Raw genomic sequence first — 22,253 nt, 5'->3', positions numbered from 1 at the left:
GCCACAATACCAGCAGCTCCACAGGGCAGGTTCCTAACAGCCACAGCAGCACACAGGAGTCAGGCACTGAAGGAGGCTTTTGCTACTCCACCCCTTGCCCCATTGCCTTAACTCCTGATTATGAAGGGCTGGCACCCTGGAGAGGTAGAAGAGCTCGTGTTTGCCATGCAGGGGTCACAGGTTCCCATGCAGGATATGACCCCACACCAGGACACCCACCCTTCATTCATACGTACCTAAGCACATCAGGGGAGCACTGTATAGACCAACCTTCTGGCTCCTATATTTGGCCCACCACTCTCCCCTCACCCCGTGACCATTTTCTCTTCCGTCCTATTGGCCAGCCCTGCTGGGCAGCATCTCAGCATGACTCTTCATTGCTTCCCACAAGTGATTTGAGAAGCCTGCAGGGAACCTGAGAGGGGAGAGCAGGAAGTAACCCATAGTATTTAAAGGACTGGGGTACAGACCCATTACACCCACATCTTTGAATATCACCATGGTGCATCTGCAGCAGCACAACTGGACACCTTCATCTGCCCCAGCTGCAACAAAACATGTCTCTCCCACATCGGTCTCTGCAGCCACAACCTCTGGGCAAATTAAGGTGGATGGTTGTGGTTTCACCTGCATTGTGTTTTGCAATTCACCCAGCCACCCTGGAAGAAAACTTGGGTTTTTTAAATGAAGTTTTTAAAAGAGGGGAATAGGTCAAGAGATGGGGTGGGGTGTTCGTCTGCCCCCTAACAGTGCCTGAGCCCTTCAGACTCCAATCCCTCTCTATCATGCCCTATCAACAAATATGCAAGTTCACAGCCCTTATTTAGCAGCATCCAGGATGGAGGTGATTCTGAGCAGCAAAGACACAGGAATGAAGCTGCTGAGCCCCAATCAGGAATCCCAGGAGAGCATCTGAGCCTGGGGCAGTGGATTAATGTGTTCCCACTACAAACAATACTAGGAATGCCTTAACATGTTGCTTTAACTGTCATGGGGCTTGCCAAAGACAGAGCAAAGAGGTAAACCCCATGCAGGAGCATCTCAGCCACTTCTGCAGGTAATGGGGTGAACCTCCCTGCTGGACACACAGAAGGGAGGAATTGCAACCGGAGCACACAGTTCCTGAGCCAGCATACTGTTAAATGTGTGTAAAGTGGGAGAGAAGGGAGATTGTGCCACCTGGGTACAATGCTGTGCTCATGACTTAGCCTCTCCCACTCCCGCCCCAAGTTAGGAGGGGAGGGGAGACGGCAGTGACTGTGTGTGTACCCACACACCCTGTCCTCTTGCAACTTACAGGGTGGGGGAGTGATCCTTGAAAGGTGTGTTTGGCCAGTCACTCATCCTGAAGACTGGAGGAGAGACCCTCTTAAGAATATTAGGGGGGTGGGCAAGGGAAGGACCACACCATGTGAAAAATGAACATAATATTTTAACTGCATTATTCATTTTCAGCTTTGTATTCTTGTTATTTAAAAAAGTGTGTCCATAACCTAGGTTTAAGGTGCCATTCAGCTCCTAGCTTTCTTATCTCAGTTTCTAACACTGTTACTCATATGTAGCAAAGGGAGGGGACAAGAGTAGGTTGTTGCTTTGCTGCAGACGGCACCTTGTTTCAGCAGGAAGTTGGTGAGAGTTACGATTGGGAGTGACTGTGCTTTTTATCATTATAGTGATGGGTGGTTTGGCCTTCATTTCGAAGAGAAGAGAGCTTATGCAAAGAGAGTTCCGGTGAAGAGTCCAGGAGCCTCTGAGCCCTCAACGGTGATCTTCCAGCTATTCCCCCACCATAATAATGAAATGTTCAGAAAGTTTATTTTGTAGGGTTTGGATCCCTTTTGAATTTAATAATTAATATTGTACAAATTTACAGCCTGCCCTCACTCAACAACTTTGTCCCCCCCCCCAAGCTTTTGTGTCCCTATTTATGGGACACAATTTATGTGTCGATCCTATTTATTACTTCCAGGACAAACAAGTGTGGGATGTGCCCTGGCTCCCTTGAGCCCCCTCTCTATAAACACCCCTGCAGCCCCTTTTTGTCAGAAAAGCAACCTAGTCAGAACATTACCAGGTGGGGGAAGGGACCAATTTGCCATTTTGTCGGGTACAGGGAATGAGCCAGTTCAGCTTCACAGTCAAAATGCCCCCTGCTGCTTTCACACTCATTGAAGAAATATGGGTGAGCAATAAGTGCCCAGGAATGGGGCACTTATATGCAGCTCTCAGACTAAAAATAAAATAAAATAATGTTCCTTGCTATAAGGCAGGGGTGGCCAATTCCCAAGAGACTGCGATCTACTCACAGAGTTAAAAACTTGCAGTGATCTACCCCCTTTTGGGGGGTTCAGGTAAAAGTTTTTTTAGGGAAGAGGAAAGCACCCTTTTTGGGGGTGCAAGGCAGTAATGTTGAGCTTTTTTTAGGGGAGACAAAGTTGTTGAGCTTCTTTGGGGGGAGCCAGTGATCTACCACAGACGTCTAGTGATCTACCACTAGATCACGATCTACCTGTTGGACGTGCCTGCTATAAGGCAAATATCTGACATTTACAAGTTATCAGGAAGAAAAGGCACTGCTACTGTGGGACAAAGTTGGGGGACAACTTTGGGCGATCACTGGTATTGGTCGCGCGCATCCCCGTCCCCGTCCTCCTCCGCCGCCGGGGGTTGCTATACTGGTGGACAAGGCAGCTTCGCCCCACTGCTGGGGACGGGGAAAGTCGTGGACCTCCCACTGAAGGCAATAGCTGAATCCAAGACGCTACTTCCCTCTGTGTTCCACCAAGCCCAGGACGGGGCACAGCTTGATTTGAGGCACACCCCATCCCCACCGGCTGCAAGAGAAGGTCCTCCGGCAGGGTTGCCCTGAAAGGCTCCTGGCCCGTTGGGCGCCAGCAATCGCAACGCAGCAAGTAGGGGAGTGGGCTGCCCTCACAAAGAGCTTCCTGTCTCATCACTTAATCAGGCGCCCCCAAAACACACACACACACACGTGTCTCCTCTATCTCGTCTGGCCCAACGGGGGCTTCTTCCGCGGCCAGCAGGAGCTGAAACAGCCATCTCTTTAAAAATGAAAACAATGGGCAACTCTCAGCCTCCAGCCCCACGCCCGCAGGGATACAGTTTGCTCCATTCTCACGAGACATTCGCGTGTCGGAATGGTCACAAAACTGGGCACGATCCTCGTCCCCTCACCCCCCGGCTCTGCAAGGGTTAATGTCGCTCGCGGATGAAGGGGCTGTGCGACGGTTCGTCCCCCGCCCTCGCCAACCCCGAGCAGCCCCATCCGCCTCTGCACATCCCACGCCGACCCCCATAGCTATAGCCATAGTGTTTCCGCCGGAACTCTCCTGCGCCGGGGAAGGAACCGCGAGGGACCGCTGGAAGCGTGGCTTCCGGTTTTGAGGGTTCGCCACTTCCGGTCCCGCCGAGCGGGACTCGAGTCGTAATACCGGCCTCCTCCTCCGCTACTGCTGCCGCCGCCGCCGCCATGGAGACTATCCTGGAGCAGCAGCGCCGCTACCACGAGGAGCGCGAGCGGCTGATGGACGTCATGGTCAAGGAGATGCTCACGCGGAAGTCCACGGTGAGGAGGGGGAAGGGGAGGTTGGTGGCGCCGGCCCCGCATCGCCCCACACCCGCGATTGACCCGCACCCCCTCATCCCTCTTTGTCTCTCTCTCTTTCTCCCTCTAAGCAGCTTCGAGACCAGATCAACTCGGACCACCGCACGCGGGCCATGCAGGATGTGAGTAGGCCGGGCCTTGTCTTGTGGAGGGGGGGCGTTACCTTACTGTTTATTCATATGCCGCCTTTCAACTAAGAAGGCTTCCAAGGCGGCTGCCCAGAACAAACGGGTATATACAAATGCAAGAAAGCAAGTCCAAAATAACGCAAATGCAAATGATAACATATCTGAAGGATTCCAGCAGGATTGAAAACTGAACATATCCACGCTCCTGCCAAAAAGGCAAAGAGCATTCCCTAAAACAAACGTTAAGAAGAGATAAGAATGCTTAAGTCATCATCTTTGCCTTATAAGGGTTCCAGGTGGGGTTGGGAGGGGACAAGGCTGGTGCCTCTTGATGGTTCCAGCAGACTCTCCCCTGTAGCAAATGATGTTACATTGGCATAGGTGGCACTAAGAAAACTTGGAAAGCAAGTAGGAGGCATAATTCAGTGACACAAGATGCAGGAGCAGCAAGTGCCTCAAGACAACCAGAGAGGCAGAAGGGACAGCTGATGGTGCAAGGCTGCCGTTTTACCATGAAACCCAGCCCTTTCTAGCTTGGGGAGGCTGCTGCTGCCACCAGAGCTGTTATGGCTGACTCCTGGGCCTTGCCCTTCTTTTCCTTCCAGAGATACATGGAGGTGAGCGGCAACTTGAGAGACTTGTACGACGACAAAGACGGGTAAGAAGGGTCTTCCTCCCTGGCAGTTTCTTTGGGGAGGGGGCAGCAGACTTTGAGCTGGCAAGACCTGGTGGGGGCCTCCAGTTGAATGGGTACTGGAAGGGAGGGGAGCACTTAAAATCCAGAAAGCACAGACTGCTGTTATCCTTGTTCCATGTGCAGCACCAATCAGGCCAGATCCCTTATTTCTTTCTCCTTCTGCAAGCAATCCTGCTAGCCAATCTGAAAAGGCTTCCTCCTCCTGTTTTCTATAGGTTGCGGAAGGAAGAACTCAGTGCCATTTCAGGGCCCAATGAGTTTGCTGAGTTCTACAATCGTTTGAAGCAGATTAAAGAGTTCCATCGGAAACACCCAAATGAGGTGAGGTTGTGTGTGTGTGTGTAATGAATCCTCAAGAAGTAGCACCACTGACTAGTTGCCCTACTTGGTCTAAAGACCCTGGGATTTCATGGTTGCTTCTGGTATTGTGAAAGTGACTTGACTGCCTGTGCTGTAGCCTATATTCTATATTTTCTAGTTTGAACTTTGCTTCTAGTATGGAAAGATGCATACAGGAAGCAATCTCCACTACCTCTTTTCATGCTGACCTTTTATGCACCAAATACACACTGCTTTTCTTCCCAAAACCTTTTGGCAGTTGTTCAACTTCTCTCCTTGTCTGCCTCCAAAAATTTGGTAGTGCAGTGGTTCCCAAACTTTTTTATGCTAATTCCGCCTTGGTTCCATAAATTCACCTCCAGTACCTCCTTGCCCTACAAAAAGCATTATTCAGAATAGTGGTTTGCACAACTCACTAAAGAAGATAATACCACAATAAAATGCAAAACAGTAACAATTAATTGCATGCTTATTCAAAATCCAATTAAAACTATTTATCTTAATTAATTCAACAGAATTGATGAACTTGATCCAGTAATACTTGCTTTTCAAAGTCTGATAGTTATTTAGCAAGATTATTAATTACCACATTTAGTGACTACTTTACTATTCAGTAAATTTGTAATGTGATGGACAGACTTGATAAAGTGAAATCTGTTTCCCAATGTCTGGTTTAAAGTCACTTTGCAGGAGCCTTAAATCTCCATGTTTTGTAAGAGTTTATTTCTTTGCTTGGAGAGAAGTTGGATGACTACACCAAAATCACATTCCACCAAATATGATGTTGGAAATGCAACAAGGAGTTTTTTTAACCATTGTCAATAGTGCAGGATATCAATCAGAAATTGCCTCAAAAGTGATAAGAGTAAAAGAAATAAGCAGTAAGAAGTGAAGGAAGTGTTTCATTCTAGGCTCTATCCTGGTCAATCATAAATAAGCGAAAAACATGCTTGTAGAAGCACATCTGCAGTAACCCCACTCCACCCCAGGAGGTGATAATACCCACTTAGGGAACCACTGTTGTAATGTGTCTGTTCCCTTTGTCTTCTGTTGTCTCTTGCAAACTTATTTCTTTCCTTCGTGTCTTGTCTAACTACTAGCATAAGGTCTAATGTATTTTGGATCAGGTATCACTGCATTTATTACCTGCTCATTATCTAGCCTATTAATCCTAAACACCTGTAGTAATCTGTCCCTTGTAGATTTGTGTGCCGATGTCGGTGGAGTTTGAGGAGCTCTTGAAGGCTCGGGAGAATCCCAGTGAAGAGGCTCAGAGTAAGTTTTAAATCTAACCTGTCTGGCATAACCCCTTACTTGGCCTCCTATTCTGATGCCCATTACACATTCCAGATAGTTGGAACAAATGGGCAGAGGACCTATTGCTGCAAGATTGCTTCTTGCTTGTCTTCATCTGCACTGTAGCCAAGCTAGAGGAAATGCTCTTTGTTCTTGGCCTGGGGATTCAGTTCTCTTCCTCATTATGCCAGTTCTGAGTTGTCTGTCTCTATTTGTTTTCTGCAGACCTTGTGGAGTTCACTGATGAAGAAGGATACGGCCGCTACTTGGACCTGCATGACTGTTATCTCAAGTACATTAACCTCAAGTCCTCAGAGGTGAGATTTCCAACCAGGTTGTCTAGGATTTGGAAGCATCTCTTGTCCTCTGTTCTATACCCAAATGGCCCTGCTCACCAAGTATAGCATGCATTAGAGTGCAAACAGAAGGAAAAAGGAATGGAGAAGGAACAAGCAACAGGTGTTCAAGCACTAATTCTTCATAGCTTCAGAAATATTTAATAACCAGGGAGACAGTTCTGGGAAGAGCAAAATGGAGGCAGATGGTCCCAGCTGAACCAATAGAGTTTGCCTTTCTGTCTCCCTTTTCCGCCTAATGGAATGGAGCTAAGGGGGTGAGCAGCAGGGAGTAGGGATTATCCAGGAAACGATTCAGTGCCTGCATTGGGATCTTGCATGAAGTCACAGTTAATTATCTCTTTTTCCCTGTCCTCTGCAGAAATTGGATTATATCACATACCTGTCCACTTTTGACCAGCTTTTTGACATTCCTAAGGAAAGGAAAAATGCTGAATACAGGAGGTGAGAGCTCAGAACTTTTGGGTGGGGGGAGGAAGAGAACAGACATTAAACTCTTCCAAAGCCTCTAATGTATCTTTATCAGTCTGGGCTATTTTTTGTGTTCTGCTCCAAAAGTTTTAAAGCCATTCAAGTTGTTTTATGCCCCCCCAAATCCATTGTGACCAGATTTTCTCTGTCACCCACGTGGGCTTAGTAACAAGCCGAAAGAACCATAAACCTTGTTTGGCATCTTTCTGTGTAGGATCTCTGTTGGCTGGCTCCTCGCAACGGGGTGAGGAGCATTGTTTGATTATGAGGCAGTCACCTCCTCCCTCTCTTCCCTTGGTGATTGTTACAGGTACCTGGAGATGCTCCTGGAATACCTGCAGGATTATACAGACCGAGTGAAGCCATTGCTGGACCAGAACGAGCTGTTTGGCAAAATCCAGGCGGAATTTGAGAAGAAGTGGGAGAACGGCACTTTCCCTGGTTGGCCGGTGAGCAGTGCCCAGGATGGGGTGGGAGCTGGAGGTTTGGCAAGATCATGGTCCCATGGAGCAGGTCTCTGCTGACAGGCTCCTTGAACCACCTTAGGAGCTCTAAGTATTTGGCCACCAAAGCTCTGGACTGTGTTTTGGGGGGGATCTTGAGCCGCTAACCCTCTTGTTGTCTCTTGGCAGAAAGAGACCAGCAGCGCCCTCACCCATGCTGGGGCCCACCTGGACCTGTCAGCCTTTTCTTCCTGGGAGGTTTGTTTGCCTGTCTTGTTGGTGCTGGGAAGGGAGCAGGAGGGGAAGGGATGCAGCTCAGAGGCAGAACACCTGCTTTGCATGCAGAAGGTGCCAAGTTTGATCCCCAGTGACATCTCTGTTTAGGGCTGGGAAATACTCTCTGCCTCAAACCCTGGGGAACCACTGCTGCTAGTCAGTGTAGACGATACTGAGCTAGATGGACCAGTGATCTGCCTCTGTATAAGGCAGCTTCCGAGCTTTCCAGAACAGTTGCTGCTGCCGCCGCCGCCTTGTTTTCTGTGGTGTGCAGGGACTTCGGCTAGGTTCTTGCTACCCATTGCCCGGCCAAACAAGGGAAAGGAGATGGTTAACTTACAGCCAAGTCATGTCAGCTCTGTGCATTTGTGCTTCTTCCACAGGAATTGGCCTCCCTTGGACTGGACAGGCTGAAATCTGCACTGCTGGCTTTGGGTCTGAAATGTGGTGGGTAAGTAAAGGATTTGTTTGGAGCTGGTTGTGGGGGGTGGGTTGTTGTTGCTGCTGCTGCTGGACCCTGTGTATGACACCCAATGAAGCTGAATGCAGATAAAAGAAAATATTTCTTCATGCAGCACAGAGTTAAACTAAGGAACTTGCTCCCATAGGAGGCAGTCATGGACACCAACGTAGGTGGCTTTAAAATAGGGTTAGACAAATTCATGGAGGAGAGGACTGTTGATGGCTACCAGCCCTGATGGCTATGCTCTGTTTCCACAGTTGGAGGTAGTGATGCTTCTGAGTACCCTTTGCTGGAAACCACAGGAAAAGAGAGTGCTCTTGTACTCGATTCCTGCCTGTGATCTTCATACTGGGGCATCTGGTTGACCTCTGTGAGAACAGGATGTTTAACTTGATGGGCCACAGGCCTGACCCAGCAGGCTCTTATGTTCTTACATGAGAGGTCTGGTTGTTTGGATGAGCTCTGGGTTTATCCGGATCTGGAGATGCAAGCACGTAATGCGTTTCTTCTCTTCCTCCTCTCCAGGACGCTAGAGGAACGTGCTCAGAGGCTGTTCAGCACCAAGGGCAAGTCTCTGGAGGCCCTTGACCCTTCTCTCTTTGCCAAGAACCCAAAGACAAAGGGGAGCAAGCGGTGAGGCCCATGGGGGTATGGCTGGGGTGAAGTTGAACATATCCTGCTCAGATCACCTTCCGGCAGAGGGGCAGTTCCTTGCTTCCTTGCTTCTCTGCCAGTGGCTGGGTGGGAGAGATGCTGTCCTTGGCCTTAGCTTTGACTAGCAACCTGAGCTGTGCAGCCCATGTGGGTCCTCCTGGTGCTGCAAGTGGTGTGGTGTGTGTGTGTAGCCTTATCCCTTCATCGAGCCGTTTCCTTGACAGGGACACTGAGAGGAACAAGGACTTGGCTTTCCTGGAGGCTCAGATCTACGAGCACGTGGAGATTCTTGGGGTAAGCTCTGTCTCCCATTCTTCTCCCTAGCCATTGGGGTTCTGTTGTGGTTCAATAGGCCTCCTACTGTACTCACTGCCTCTGTTTCCCAATCCTTGTAGGAGCAGCGGCAGCTGACTCATGAAAATGTGCAGCGCAAGCAGGCACGGACTGGTGAGGAACGCGAGGAGGAGGAGGAGGAACAGATCAGTGAGAGTGAGAGTGAAGACGAAGAGAACGAAATCATCTACAACCCCAAGAACCTGCCCCTTGGGTGGGATGGCAAAGTAAGCCCGGCTCATTGTGGGGCTCACAGCACACCCCAGGGGATGGGAGGAAGTGACTGCTTTGTGTGCTCACTCTCTCTTCCTCCCCCCCTTGCCTTCCAGCCCATCCCTTATTGGCTGTATAAGCTCCACGGCCTGAACATCAACTACAATTGTGAGATCTGTGGGAACTACACCTACCGTGGGCCCAAAGCTTTCCAACGACACTTTGCGGTAGGACACTGGAAAGTGCCAAAATATTTATTTGGGGGGGGGGGTGTTTGAACAAATTATCAGCTTGCATGAGGTTCAGGGCTCTTGCTAGGCAGTAGTCCTTGAATCTTAACACTTGCAGAGCCCCCACCCATGCAGGCTGCTTTTTAGCTTAGCCTTCTTTTCGAGACCCAGGTTGTGTGGCAGTTCTGCGCAGTGGCACAGGCCAGCCTCTTCTCTGCCCTCCTTCCCCCCTCCCTCTGGAGCACTTTGGCTCCATCATGGCCAAGCCTTGATGCTCCTCTGTGTTCCATAGGAATGGCGCCACGCCCATGGAATGCGATGCCTGGGAATCCCCAACACAGCTCACTTTGCCAACGTCACGCAGATTGAAGATGCTGTTTCATGTAAGTAGCCACAAGTTGCCTTCCTGGCCCTGGGCTTGCCTGTGGCTGCCAGTTTCACATTGTGGGGGGTGGGGGCCATCCTGTCAGAGTGATGGGCCTCCTCTGTCAGCTGCTGGCTTGTTGTGTGATTTATTTACCTCTTTGCTGATGTGCCAGGATCAGCAGAGTGACTGGGTGGGTGGAGCTTCTCAGAGGGGCAACTTGTGTGGCAGGAGCCTGATCCTTTACCCCTGGTTGGGCAGGGGTGCAGGGCTTCTGGTGCTTCCCCAAGCAGAGTAGCAGCTATCCCTCCACCTGGGTATCTTGGATTGTGACTGGGAGCGAGCAGTTGACAGTCACCTCTGACAGTTTGTGCATGTGTGTTTACAGTGTGGGCAAAGCTGAAGCAACAGAAGGCTTCGGAGAGGTGGCAGCCGGACACAGAAGTAAGCTGGGTTGGGACATCCCTTGCAGTTGTCTGTTGGGAATGGGACTGGGAGGACCAGGCCGGGGGTTAGTGGTGTGTGTGCCTTCAGCTCCGGTCCCCATGGCAAATTCTACCCAGGTCCCCAATGTTTAGCAAAGGGAATGCAAAGGCTGGCGCTGGCTAGCCATGCCCACTGAAGTCATGGGGGATAAGAACTATTGGTTGGTACCGGTCACGTGACCAGGGGAGCCTGCCCTGAAATGTCCCAGGGTGGAGAGGAGCTCCTCCCATGTCCACATTGGCTGTTTCCTCCATAACTGTCCACCCTATTTCCCCTCCTACACAAGCATCTGTTGTGTGTCCCCGCCCCACTCCCAGCATGTAGTTAACTGGCTGCGGGGTTTCATTGGTCTAAACATGTTTCCGTGCATTGGCTTCTCCTTGGGCTACTGATTCTTCCCTTTTGTGCTTTGGTGAGGGTGTTTTGGTCGCATAAGCAATAGCACTCAGGGCTGAATGTCAGAAACAGGGCATGACAGCTCAGTGGAGCCTCCATATTCAGATGCAGCATAGAGGGGTGCTGGAATGCTCTCTGTTGTTCTCCTGCCTTGCTTCAGGGCTTCCCAGAAGCACCTGATTGGCCAAAGGAGGCTGGACTAGATTGGCTCCTCAGAGAGTCTCAGCAGAGGCAGTGCATCCCATTTTGCCGCTTGAGGCGGATGCCGCTCCACTTCTCCCCCAGTGGCCGGGCTGGCAGGGTGCCCGCAGAGGCTTCTGTTGCCTGTGGCAGCAGCTTCTGGGTTTCAGCGCTTTGCTGTCTCCATGGTGGGGGAGACCTTCGCCTTAGGGCCCTGGTACTGCTTTCCTGGTTTTCCCCACACCTGGGATTCTCTGTCAACCTAGGAGGAATACGAGGATTCCAGTGGGAACGTGGTCAACAAGAAGACCTACGAAGATCTGAAGCGCCAAGGCCTGCTGTGATCAGAGGAGACGTTGGCCCGACACACCCCACCCCAGACCTCCCATGTAGCGTGTGTGCCTGTTCTTCCCTCCTCCATGGGAGCGGGTGCTTCAAGGACACTTACAGCTCACAGGGTGATGATTCCTGTAACAATTTTTTCATAAAAAATAAACCTTAGTTTTAAAGGCAGAAGGAATGGGCACCTGGTGTGGTCTTCAGCTTTATTTGATAGACATGTTCAGGCTTCCAGCTTCTTTCACACATAATGCATCCTTGTTCACTAGAAGTGGGACACAAGGCACAGATTCAGTCCCTCACTGAGAACTAAGCCAGAGTTGAACTTTCACTTCCCAAAGATACAGAAAATACTCCCTCAGAAGCTGGTGGACTCTTTCATTGGATATATTTAAGAAGAGATTGGATGGCCATCTGCCAGGGATTATTTAGCTGCGATTCCTGCACTGCGGGGGTTGAACTCAAGCCTTTGGGGTCCCTTCCAACTCCACAGGTCTATGATTTTAGGGTTGTTCCTTTGTACCTCCTTGTAGTTCACTAGGCCCATTTCTGTTTCAGTTGAGTGGAGAGGAAAAGAAGAAAGTGCCTTTGTTTGCAGCTACTCAAGGCCTGGCTGTGACAGGCAATTGTGTTCACTAGGTTTCCCCAAACCCACCCGCTTCTTCAGCAGCTGCTGGTAAATATCCTGCTACTGCTTCCAGCTCCTGGGTCCTAATGCCTACAGGCACCTTTCTCTCTGAGCAGAATGCTTCTCTTAAGGGCCATTTGCTCTGGAATACAGCTATTGTGGCTCTGAGGCAGGGAGTTCCTGGGTGGAAAGGACAGGCATGCTCTTGCAGGCCTCACATGCGTATGCGACAAGGGGGTTGCAATCTAGTTGGAAAAGGAGGTAAAACCATCCAAGGTGGCTGCAGTGGTGGTGGCGGTGGCGGCTGCTCTGGCAAGCCACAAGGGAATACCATAACATGACCCACCACATGTAACATCTGTGTCTTGTGAAGTCTCTGTTTGGGGAAGGACCATACCTCAGTGCTAGAGCATCTCCCTTGCAAGCAGATGATCCCAGGTTCAGTTTCCTGCAGCATCTCCCGGTTGTGTTGGGAGAGACTCCCACCTGAAATCCTGGAGAGCTGCTGCCAGTCAGTGCAGACAGTACTGAGCTAGATGGACTAATGGTCTTGATTCAGTATAAGGCAGCTTTCTGTGTTTCTCTTCTCCCTGAGTTTAGTTCCTCTTTTTCTTGTTATTTCTCTGCTGCTACCCAAGGACCCCAGAGACCTGCTGGGAACAGAGAGCGTGGCTAATTACCCTAATTGGGATGGATTTGTTGCTGTAATTGCCTGAGCAAGGCGAGGCCCTGATGGGCACCTGGGGGTGGCTGCAGCCTGATTGGAAGTGGGAGAAGGGCAATTTGGCTGAGCTGTGTTCTTGGGTGCCCTGGTTGGGGGAGATTTGGGGTGTTCTGCCATGGGGAGGGGGGGGCTAAGTTCAGAACCTATTCCATCTCACTTGAGGAACAACCCTAGACTTGTAATGGAACAGCAGCATTTATATACAGTCACACAGACTCCCTTTCTTGATAAACTGTATTGGCAGCATTTAGCCACACACCCAGACTCTCTTCTTTGAGAAACTCCCTCTCGATCCTCCCCAAAGTGGCCACTACACTTTGTCTGGCAAGGTCTTTGTTGCTGCCAAGTTTCTGCAATGCATCACCCAGGTGAGGAGGTCTCTAGGAAAGGGTGGGATGTAGGTTTTGCCTCCTAGCTGTGGCTTTCAGCAAGGCAGCTGCTCCATCCTCAAAGCTGTTAGTCTCTCCCCGCTTCCATCCCGAAGACTCCTTCCCTGGCCATTTCTCTCAGAACAATATAAAATCCTCCTATTTACTCTTCCAAGCTTTGCCAACTCTAAAGACTGAATTTTTTAAAAAAGAAAGGGTAACCCCCCTCTCCCCAGGGGTAGTATGAGGGGGGTGGTCCCAAGTACCCCAGGTCTCCTGCCCCTTCACTCCACCCCATCCTTTTTGTTTTGTTGCATTACTGGTGAGACCCCCCCACCCCCCACCTTAATTTATCTCTGTACACCTACAGCAGTCTATTGCAATCAGTATTGTGGACCTGCCCCCCAAGTAGTGCCCCTCTCCACAGCAGCCTAACCTTTTGTCCCATTGAAAGATGTTTCGTAGGTGGAGAGGAACTTCCAGCTGTTGAGCGGCACATGCAGATCTTTCTGATACCAGAGGTCTGCCTGAAAAGCTTGAATCATCAGATCCTTATTGTAAACAGCATACAGTCTTTGTTGGGGGGAAGGATGGAACTCCTTTCCCCATCTTATGAGGATTATCTTAAGTGCTCTGATGCCTTTACTCAAAGACTCCCTGAAGCCAGCCTTGGTGATTGTGCCTCATCCTGCCATGTGTTCTGGGCCCCATGTGGGGAGAGCAGCCTCGGTTGCCCAGAGCATCATGGAAGCAAACCCCTCCTTTCTCCCACCACTCCACTCTACCTGCTGGTTGGTGCCATCTCCACCTGGGCGGGGAGGAGGGCTCCCCAAGGGGCACCTCTTCTGCCAGCACAGGAGGAAGACATTGCTCAGACAGGCTTCTAGGGCGAGGTAAGTGAGCGCAGCTGGTGGGTTCCTTTGGGGGACTAGCTAAGGAAGGCGGGAGGGGGGTGCATGTTTGATAGTGTGTATGTATGAGAGACCTGCCTGCTACAGAGGGGACTGGTCCTCTAAATGTATTGAGTTGGGCTTCTGAGTGAGACAATCCATCCCTGGATGAAGGAGAGTTGGCTCCTCAACTTGCATCCTTAACGTACGATGGGATCCTGAACAATCAGGTGGGGTGGAGGCCCTCTGAAAGAAAAGACATTCCCCAAACCCTACCAAGCTCCAGCTCCTTAGCTAGAAGGATGGTCTGTGGATTATACATTTTTCTGGATTAGAACTTGAATGCTTTGGTTCCTGAGGACTCCTCTGAATTTGCAGCGCTTCCTTGAGGTTCTAAGAGGGTTGAAACCAAGCAAAGGAACAGAGCATCGTGGCGTGAGCTTTGGTATTCAGTTCCTTTCTGGCAGATCTCTGTTTTGGGAAAGTGAATGGGCTGCACTTCATCATCCAAACTGGTATCTTTCTCAGATATGCAGTGCCTTTAGGGAAGAGCCCAGGCCCTGCTTTTAAAACTAATGGCTCAACTGGTCCCCCAAGCTTCCAAAGTGGTTGTCAAGAGTGGTGGGGATGACCCAGGGCTGAGATGATGAGGTTTTTTGCTGACTGTTGAGTGTAGGTTGGCTGGCCAGAGGTGCTGGTAGGATATAGGCTTCTGTTCTTGAGGGTTTCTGTCCTTGATATCTGTCTACAGCTTTCCCATTTTTCCTCTGGGGCTCAACCAAACACAGGGTTGCTGGGCCAACAGCACATGTCATTAGCGAGGAGCCCTGGGCCTTTGGGTGTGTCATTTTCCAGTCTCCATGGCAGCCACTGCTTGGGGACCTGCAGGGGTTCCTGGAACTCAGCCCACAGCCTTCATAGCTCTTTGTACTTGTTGCTGCAAGTGCTCTTACCCCTTTGACCGCTTCACCAGCAGCTGCTTTAATGGCCTTAACGAAGCACCACAAGAGATCAAGGCCTTGGAGGGTTATCAGGCTAAAGGCTAAGCAGATTTGACCAGGGAATGAGACACAGAGCAGCCAAATGCTCAGTGCGAGAGCCGTTGTTGCTGGTGGGAACAGATAATAGAATCATAGAATTGTAGAGTTGGAAGGGACCTCAAGGGTCATCTCATCCAACCTCCTGCAATGCGGGAATGTAGGAATCTTCAGCAGGATGTTGACTGGTGGTCATTCTTCTTGGTGGCACAAGTCAAGGTCCCACAGTGGACCAGCGAAACTTCAGATGGTATGGACTCCTTGAATTTATCCTGCGCAAACCTGCCAATATGCCCAGCACGGATAATGGGGGTGCCCCAGAGGTGAGGCAGGGGCAACTTCTGGTTACAGGAATGTGCTCGCTGGAGGAGGTTTGCCCATGTCTGACTGGTGTGTTTTGTGCACCAGTCAGAGACTTTCTCATTCTGCCTTTGACTTACTGACTCTGCTTGTTAGATTTTTCTATGTTCCTGCATTAAGTATGTATTCTGTCCTGCTGCCCCCCCCCTATTTTACTTGGGGTTTACTTGTTAAATCCTTTGTATTTGTTGCTAAGCCCCCTGGGAATAGTCATGCTATGTGTTTTCGAAACAAAATAAGTATTGAATAGAGACATAAAATGATTACCCTTTAATGAAAGTGTTACCAATAAACATTACCCCGTTTAGCGTAGTTTATAAAGCTGATGAGCATATATTAACTGTTTTAATGACTTGCTTTAATTAAGAAGACATTGCAAGATTTCCCAAAGAGGAGGTTGGGGGGGGGGTGTCATAGAATCATAAAGTTGGAAGAGACCACAAGGGCCATCGAGTCCAACCCCCTGCCAAGCACTTCCAACACTGCAGGGAAAGGCTAAACCAGCAACTACCCATAATGGCACTTCCTGTCCTCTAGGAATCCAGAAGAGGTTTCACATGGAATAAGATGCATGAGGCTAATTGTAGGAGACACAAGAGAATCATATTATCATAGAACTATATAATTGTAGGGTTGGAAGGACTTCAAGGGTCACCTAATCCAACCCCCTGCAATAGATAAAGTGATCCAGAGCTGCAGCAGCTCACCCCACCCCCATCCATCAATTCGCAATCAAAAGCAGCCAGACTTTCTCTAAGACTTGCTCAGTGTTAGGTTTTGCTGAGTCTCTGAGCAAAGAAAGCTTGGCAGTTACTAAAAATGCACCTCACTGCGCACAACTTGATGCTCCAAATTGACACTCACTTTCTTTTGTCAAGAAAGCTCCTAAGGTTGAGCTTGGCTTGGTCTTCTCTCTTTGCTGCTCTCATATACCTAAAGGCCTCTCTCTGCCTGTGACCTTCTTTCCACAGCCTTCAGCCATCCCAAGGTCTCCTCCCTCCAGCAGCTCCTCTTGCATGCCTGGAGCTGCCTCCCAGGATGCCTGCCTGCGAAACCCCCTCCCTGGCTTTCTGCAATGAAGCCCAAGGCCATGCAGCCAAAATGGAGGCACATCCAGCTTGCTTGCTTGCTTGCTTGCTTCCTCTCCTCTTTCTCTGTGGTCATATTTAAGACTGGAAGCTCATCAAGGGAAGGTGCTGCCCTCCTGTAAAAGCATCAGGCACACAGGCGGTACCACACAGAAATAATGGGGAGGGGGATGGTCTTCCCTGCAGGTCTTCTCCTTTTGCTGGGTTTGTTTAGCACTTCATGGCTCAAAATTGGCAGCATCTGTTCCCGGAGGTGCTGCAGGGCTGGGATCTAGCAACAGCCTGAGGCAGTGAAGTTGTTGTGGGGGACGGGGGACAGCAGCCTGTGCATAATCACTCTCATAGAGAAAGACCAAGCTGACTTTCCCCAGGAAGGCAGGTGTAATGTCTTCTGTTCTGACTCCCTCCAGTGGATGTTACAGTACTTGTGGCAGCTCAAGTTCTGTCCTTGCAGACTGTGACCAGATCCAGATGCTCAGGTGGCTCCAACTATACTGGCCAGGTGGAGAAATGGCTTGATGGTTCAAAGCATCTCCTTCTGCCTTTTCTCCTTGAGTGAGCCACTTTTCAAGGGCCCACCGTCCTATTGTGGGCACACCTGATGCTCTGATCAGATTCCTAGCCAGTGACTGCACAGCCTCATTACCTGGATGAGAAGACCAAAACACAGGAATGTGCAAAGGGCCCTGCTTCATTCAACCCATTGCTCCTAGTGAACTGAGATAGGTCCTGCCAAGACCCTGTTTAAGATCCTTTCTACAGCTTTGTCTTGAGTTTAGGGGTTGCTTGCATCGCCTCCTTGTGCTCGGGGTGTGCGTGCTGAGAAATCTGAGAAATACATACATATGTTTCTTCCCTGTTGCCCACTCTGCAGGGTCCTACAGGATTAGATCCCCTTGGCTAGAGATGGCAAGTCCCAACAACCACCGGATTCTCCCAGCCCAGGGTAAGAGGCTTCATTGTGGTGGAATTTCTGGCAGAGGTGACAGCCTGACATGTGACTCGCTCCTTGGCGAAGGTGATATATGGAAGACATAGAGTGTCTCCTGAGCAAGTCAGAGGAACCGGGGTAGTATTGGGGAGTTACTGTTTGTTGGATTTCTGCTTGCCCAACCATCTGGTAAAAGAACAAGAGCCCCACCCTAAAGCGCTGACAGAGGAAGAGGGGGGCAGGGGGAGTGCACCACCCCCGACACCACGATCCTGGTGGGGTGTCATTGTGGCTGTCCCCCCCTGCACTGGCTGCCACACCCCCACAAGCAATGCGCCACACCCCCGGGACCCGCGCCAGCCACGCCCCCGCCTGCTCTCTGCCCCTGGTGCCAGAGCATGAAGCTCTGCCACTGCCCTAAAGAACAGTGGTCTGCAATGGGATCCATCAATGCCTTGATGTGACATTGTCTGATGGTCCCCTGCAGTGAGCTGTGGGTGATAGAGGTGCCTTTTCTCTCTGCCTTTCAAGAAACAAACATGGTCTTACTTTTTTCCATCTGCAGGCATCTTTCTCCTCTGGGTTGCTCTGCACTTCAGTACTTGGACCTCTTGTATACTGGCAGGTGAGAGGGCTGGCTGGCTATGTGCTGGGAAGGGGAGGAAGAGGCGGATCCTTGGAACTTCCTGCCATTAGCAGGAGCAGAGACTTCCTTGGCTCACACCCCAAGGTATTTACTAACCTCTTGCTTCCTCTTTCAGAGCCTGGGCCCATTTCAGGAGCACCCCTCGTCCCCAGCAGCTCAGCGAACAGCACAGGCATGATGAACGTAAGAAACTGACCCAGTATGGCGCTGCTGTGTGTTGGGGGGGGCATGTTGGGCACTTCCCAGTTGGAGGTGATGGGATGGGAATGTCTGGGTGTGGGGCAGACATGGACTGTCTGCTCCTGGCTGGCTGCAGCCCTTTGGTGAGAAGGAATGTCCTGCAGATGGAAGTATTCATCGGGTAGGTTTGTATGTGAGAGATATGAACCAGGAAATGATTCAATTGGGAGGTCCAAGTGGAGGTGGCAGGTCAGGTCCAGGTCGCAGGTGAGAGGTGCTACTAGGGTAGAGGATGCTTGGCCTGGGGAGGCCAGGGCAGCTGCCTAGTTTTCTTGCCATGAAGGTTCAGCTCCATCTCCCTCTGCAGCTCACATGCCAGAGCTTCCAGTGTTCCGGGGAGCGATGCTACCATGACGAAGCTCATGGGAACAGCACAGAGACCTGCCACAATGCAACACACTGTGAGGTAGGGAGCCTGGAGGTGTTATTTGAGTGGGGTTGTTTTAAACAGTTTTAAAGTGTTATATGTCAATCTGTATTTTGTATTTGTATTTTTTTGGTTTTATAAAGTTGATTAATACTCTACAGCCTTTTAAAATGGGTTTGGGAGGTATTCTTCTGATGTTTTTGTTTTCACTATTGACTTTTGTTTTTACCTTGTATTTTTATCCTGTGAACCACCATAAGATCTTGAAGAGTGGTACAGTATATAAACTAATAGTAACAACAACAACAACAACCCCGAAGAGGCTGCAAAGGACTGTGGGTGGCCTTGGCCTCTGTCCTGGACTGTGTTCTTACAAGTGTGTGTGGGGGGGTCAGCTACGGTGGGGCTGGTGGGGTCCAGCCACTCCTGCTTCTCTGCATGGATCATAATGCAGCGATGGTCAGTTGTCAGCCTTGCCCTGCTAACCCTTTGGTGGGTCTTGCAGCTCTTCCGCCTCAACACTACCAGCTACACAGCCCGGTGCAGCAGTGAGTGTGGGGGAATCAACGGCACCGACATGTGCATGCAGAATGGCACCATCAGAATGAACTTGTGTTCAATGGAGTGCTGCAGCTCCCCAAACTGCCTGCTCCTCAACGCTACAGCCTATGGTAAGCTCCCCCAATGGGAGGCCTCTTAAGATGCTCGGCTTGGCAGGATTACTTCTCCCTGGGGAGGCTGAGCTGACCTATGGGGCATCTGGGCAGAGCTGCCTTCTCAGAGGCCTTTCTTGGCTCTCGGGACTCAGTCCCTGGAGCAGCTGAAGGGCATGATTTCAGCCCACAGCCAGCCTCTCTCTGACCTGCCAGTCTGGCATGACAGCTTCTCCCGTCGGTCAAGAGGTCATGGGGGCCTCAGCCAGCTCTTCCATCTCTCATGTCTGTTCTAGGTGATCTGCCGCCCACCACCACGCCGGCGCCCACCACTACCACCACCAAAGCACCCCCTAAAAATGTAGGTGTCACTTCATGTTCTGGAAGGGATGGCTTGTTTGCTGGCGGGGCAGGTGGCATCCTCAGAGTGGGTGGGTGGATGAGTGGGAAATGGGATCCTGGTTCTTTTCCTATGTCCTCCCTCCTGCCCAACACCAGGGATGCACCCCCCCACATTGGATCAATCATTTAATTGAAGAGCTGTTGAGCAGAGGAGGAGATCCCTGGGGGCAGGAAAGAAGTTGGGCCCACTTCCTCCCAGAAGAGTCTGGGCTTTTTTGTGGGGTTTGTCTGCCTTGCCTGCCTCTCTTTCCTTCCTGACAGCCATGGATGGCTCTGGGCCATCCAGTCCAACCTGCAGAGATGTGTGACTGTCTGAACCCAACTTGACAAATGCCTGCGTCCTTCTGAACAGCCCTGATTTGTCTGGGGATTTGGCTGAATCCAGTGCACAGCCCTGGTGTCCACAATTCAATGGCCTGCCTCTCTTTCCTCCCTCTGTAGGGGAAAGTGTGCTCAAGCTTCACCTGCCACGGAGAAGGGTGCTACAAGGGACAGAAGCACGCAGCCAGCTGCATTGTGGGCTTTAATTTTTGCGAGGTACCGTTCCTGTAATGTTAACACCCCCTCCAAACGCCCACGCTCTTGTTCTGCCCTCTGAATGAAGCCCTTCCACAGGGAAGGGGTCTGAAGTGTTGCTGCAGTGCCTTAGAATGCAGCTTGAGCCTTGTAAGCTCCTTACAAACCAGCAGGAGCTGCGTGCCTCAAGAGAGCAATGTGGAAAGGGGTGGGCAGTGGCCACCCTGATGGCTGTCGTGAGGATTCTGAAATGAGAATAGTTAGCTAAATGGGTGCTGGAGCATCCAATGGAAGTCTGCTTTTTAGGACGAGAGATCTGAAGTCTGAGGAAGAAAGTGGGAGGCCCACCAAATCCCCATCAGCAGCCCTGAGTGCCAGCTACCCTCTGCAGGCACCCTGCTTGATTCTGGGGCCCCCCACAGTACCAGTGCCTGAAACAGCAGCCCAACTGGTTCCTGTGTCTGCTACTTGTGTGGGCCAATGCCTCCTTCTTTCTCTCCTTCCAGATGAAGAAAACCGGCCCCCACTTTGTGGCTGGATGCAGCAAAGTCTGCAAAACGGCTGGCCCGCCCTGCTCCGCAGGGTCCAAGGTGCCCTGCTACCAGGAGTGCTGCCCGGCGATGCCCAAGACCAGCTGCCTGAAGCTGGATGGCAAAGTGCACTTCAATGGAGCCAAGCAAGTGGTAGCCCTCACCCCCCTGCTCCAGCTGCTGGCGTGTGCAGCCGTCCTCAGCCTGAACTATGCTCTCCTGTTCTAGGCTGGGCACAACTGAAGCTGTTCGGGTCCTTAGGTGGTGGCAAAAAAACAACTCTCCCTTCTCTGCCTCTCTCTCCCTCTCTGCCTTGGGGAATCCACTTGGTTTGGGCCTTTCTCACGAGGCATCCAGCAAATGCCTTCCCCCCTTCCCTCCTTTTTCTTCCAGGGCCAAGTGATTTATGAACCTTTGGGCTATGTGAGCTTGTGATAAAGGGTGATATATAAATTGAATAAATAATAACAATAATTTAGCTCAGACCTACATAATCAAGAGCCACTTTCCTTCCCTCTGCCCTGGTCTGAACGATGGCAGGAGATCTGAGCTGGAGCCAGCAGGTCACAAGCCTGATCCTGGGGGCAAGTGACAGAAGAGACAGGAATTCTCTTTTGGATTAAATAGGGGAGGGTGTCCTATTTATCCAGGAGCAGCTATTTAACTGTTTGGAGACTGTTCCAGGTTTGCAGAAAGCTGAAGGTTGCCTTCTGTTATTTGACAGAGTCCCAAGGGCTATACAGAAAGCCTCTAATCAGGGTAGGGGGGGTGAAGGAAAGGGAGAGAGCCCCCCCACCTTCTTCTTTAAACTAGAGTGACTCTGCTCTCTCCTGGCTTCCTGCTAGCTGGCTCTGTGAACCCCCTTCTGGCTCTGCAGGGGTGATGGGCCAAGCTAGAAGGGGGGGAGTTTGCTTATCCCCCCTAAAGGTCCTTGCTGCCATGGCTGATCTTAGCTGCTGCCTTAAATGAGGGACCCACTTTCTCGCTGGGCTGCCTGTCCTTTCCACCCACCGCCTCACTCCTAGTATCAGAAATGTTTCTCTTGCCTAAAAATTGCAAATAAATCTATTTAACTAGATGAGCAGTGTGTGTGTGTGTTTAAAGTCCATGTCTCTGCCCTGGGCCTGCACCGTGTCTCCTCCACAGAGGCAGAAAAACCACCCAAGGTTTTGCAATCACTGCAACAGGTAACTGCCAAGATCAGCGGCTGATCAATGAGGTCTGGCCCTGGTCGCCTTCTTGCTTTTCGGATTTCGCCTGCCGTCTTGAGCATTCTCAGGCCGCCACACTATGTACTGAGGGGCGGGGTGGGGGGCCCTGCACCTTCCAGGAGGAACTGGCAGCATCATTTTAGGGAAGTGGCAAGCTGTCAATTGGCAGCAGACGGGGCGGGTGGGTGTCTAGCTTCGGCGAGTCCGTCGAAAAAGAAAGGGTTTGCAGCCCGGGCAGTAGCCGCTCCATGGGCGGAAGGCCGGTGGCAGGAGCCCGGAGCCGCCCTTCCCGCGCCTCGTCGGGGCCTGGGAGCGCCCATGCGTCGGCGGCCTCCTCCTTTCGCCTTCCTGCACCCGCCCGGGAGGCCGGAGC

The 22,253-nt window shown here is 51.0% G+C and overlaps 2 protein-coding genes across 2 annotated transcripts; both read left to right on the top strand.

The window, feature by feature from the left end:
* Nucleotides 1–3,401: 3,401 nt before the first annotated feature.
* On the top strand, nucleotides 3,402–11,474 carry SF3A3 (splicing factor 3a subunit 3). Its single transcript, XM_082233244.1, has 17 exons — nucleotides 3,402–3,586; nucleotides 3,700–3,747; nucleotides 4,359–4,411; nucleotides 4,666–4,771; nucleotides 5,992–6,064; nucleotides 6,311–6,402; nucleotides 6,803–6,885; nucleotides 7,223–7,361; nucleotides 7,545–7,613; nucleotides 8,015–8,082; nucleotides 8,620–8,727; nucleotides 8,973–9,042; nucleotides 9,144–9,308; nucleotides 9,411–9,521; nucleotides 9,817–9,907; nucleotides 10,277–10,332; nucleotides 11,217–11,474. The coding sequence occupies exons 1-17, from the start codon at nucleotides 3,491–3,493 to the stop codon at nucleotides 11,292–11,294; spliced, it is 1,506 nt and encodes a 501-aa protein (XP_082089370.1). The 5' UTR covers nucleotides 3,402–3,490; the 3' UTR covers nucleotides 11,295–11,474.
* A 2,029-nt stretch (nucleotides 11,475–13,503) lies between these two features.
* On the top strand, nucleotides 13,504–21,862 carry LOC309538023 (uncharacterized protein). Its single transcript, XM_082233249.1, has 9 exons — nucleotides 13,504–13,902; nucleotides 17,259–17,330; nucleotides 17,881–17,940; nucleotides 18,077–18,144; nucleotides 18,509–18,607; nucleotides 19,074–19,239; nucleotides 19,518–19,582; nucleotides 20,065–20,160; nucleotides 20,646–21,862. Exons 1-9 carry the CDS (start codon nucleotides 13,719–13,721, stop codon nucleotides 20,895–20,897), a joined length of 1,062 nt encoding a protein of 353 aa, XP_082089375.1. The 5' UTR covers nucleotides 13,504–13,718; the 3' UTR covers nucleotides 20,898–21,862.
* Nucleotides 21,863–22,253: the final 391 nt, after the last annotated feature.

The sequence above is a fragment of the Podarcis vaucheri genome (genome assembly GCF_965113315.1).
Source record: "Podarcis vaucheri genome assembly, chromosome: 7".
In the NCBI taxonomy this organism is placed as follows: Eukaryota; Metazoa; Chordata; class Lepidosauria; order Squamata; family Lacertidae; genus Podarcis; species Podarcis vaucheri.
This window is presented reverse-complemented; position numbering and strand designations above follow the sequence as displayed.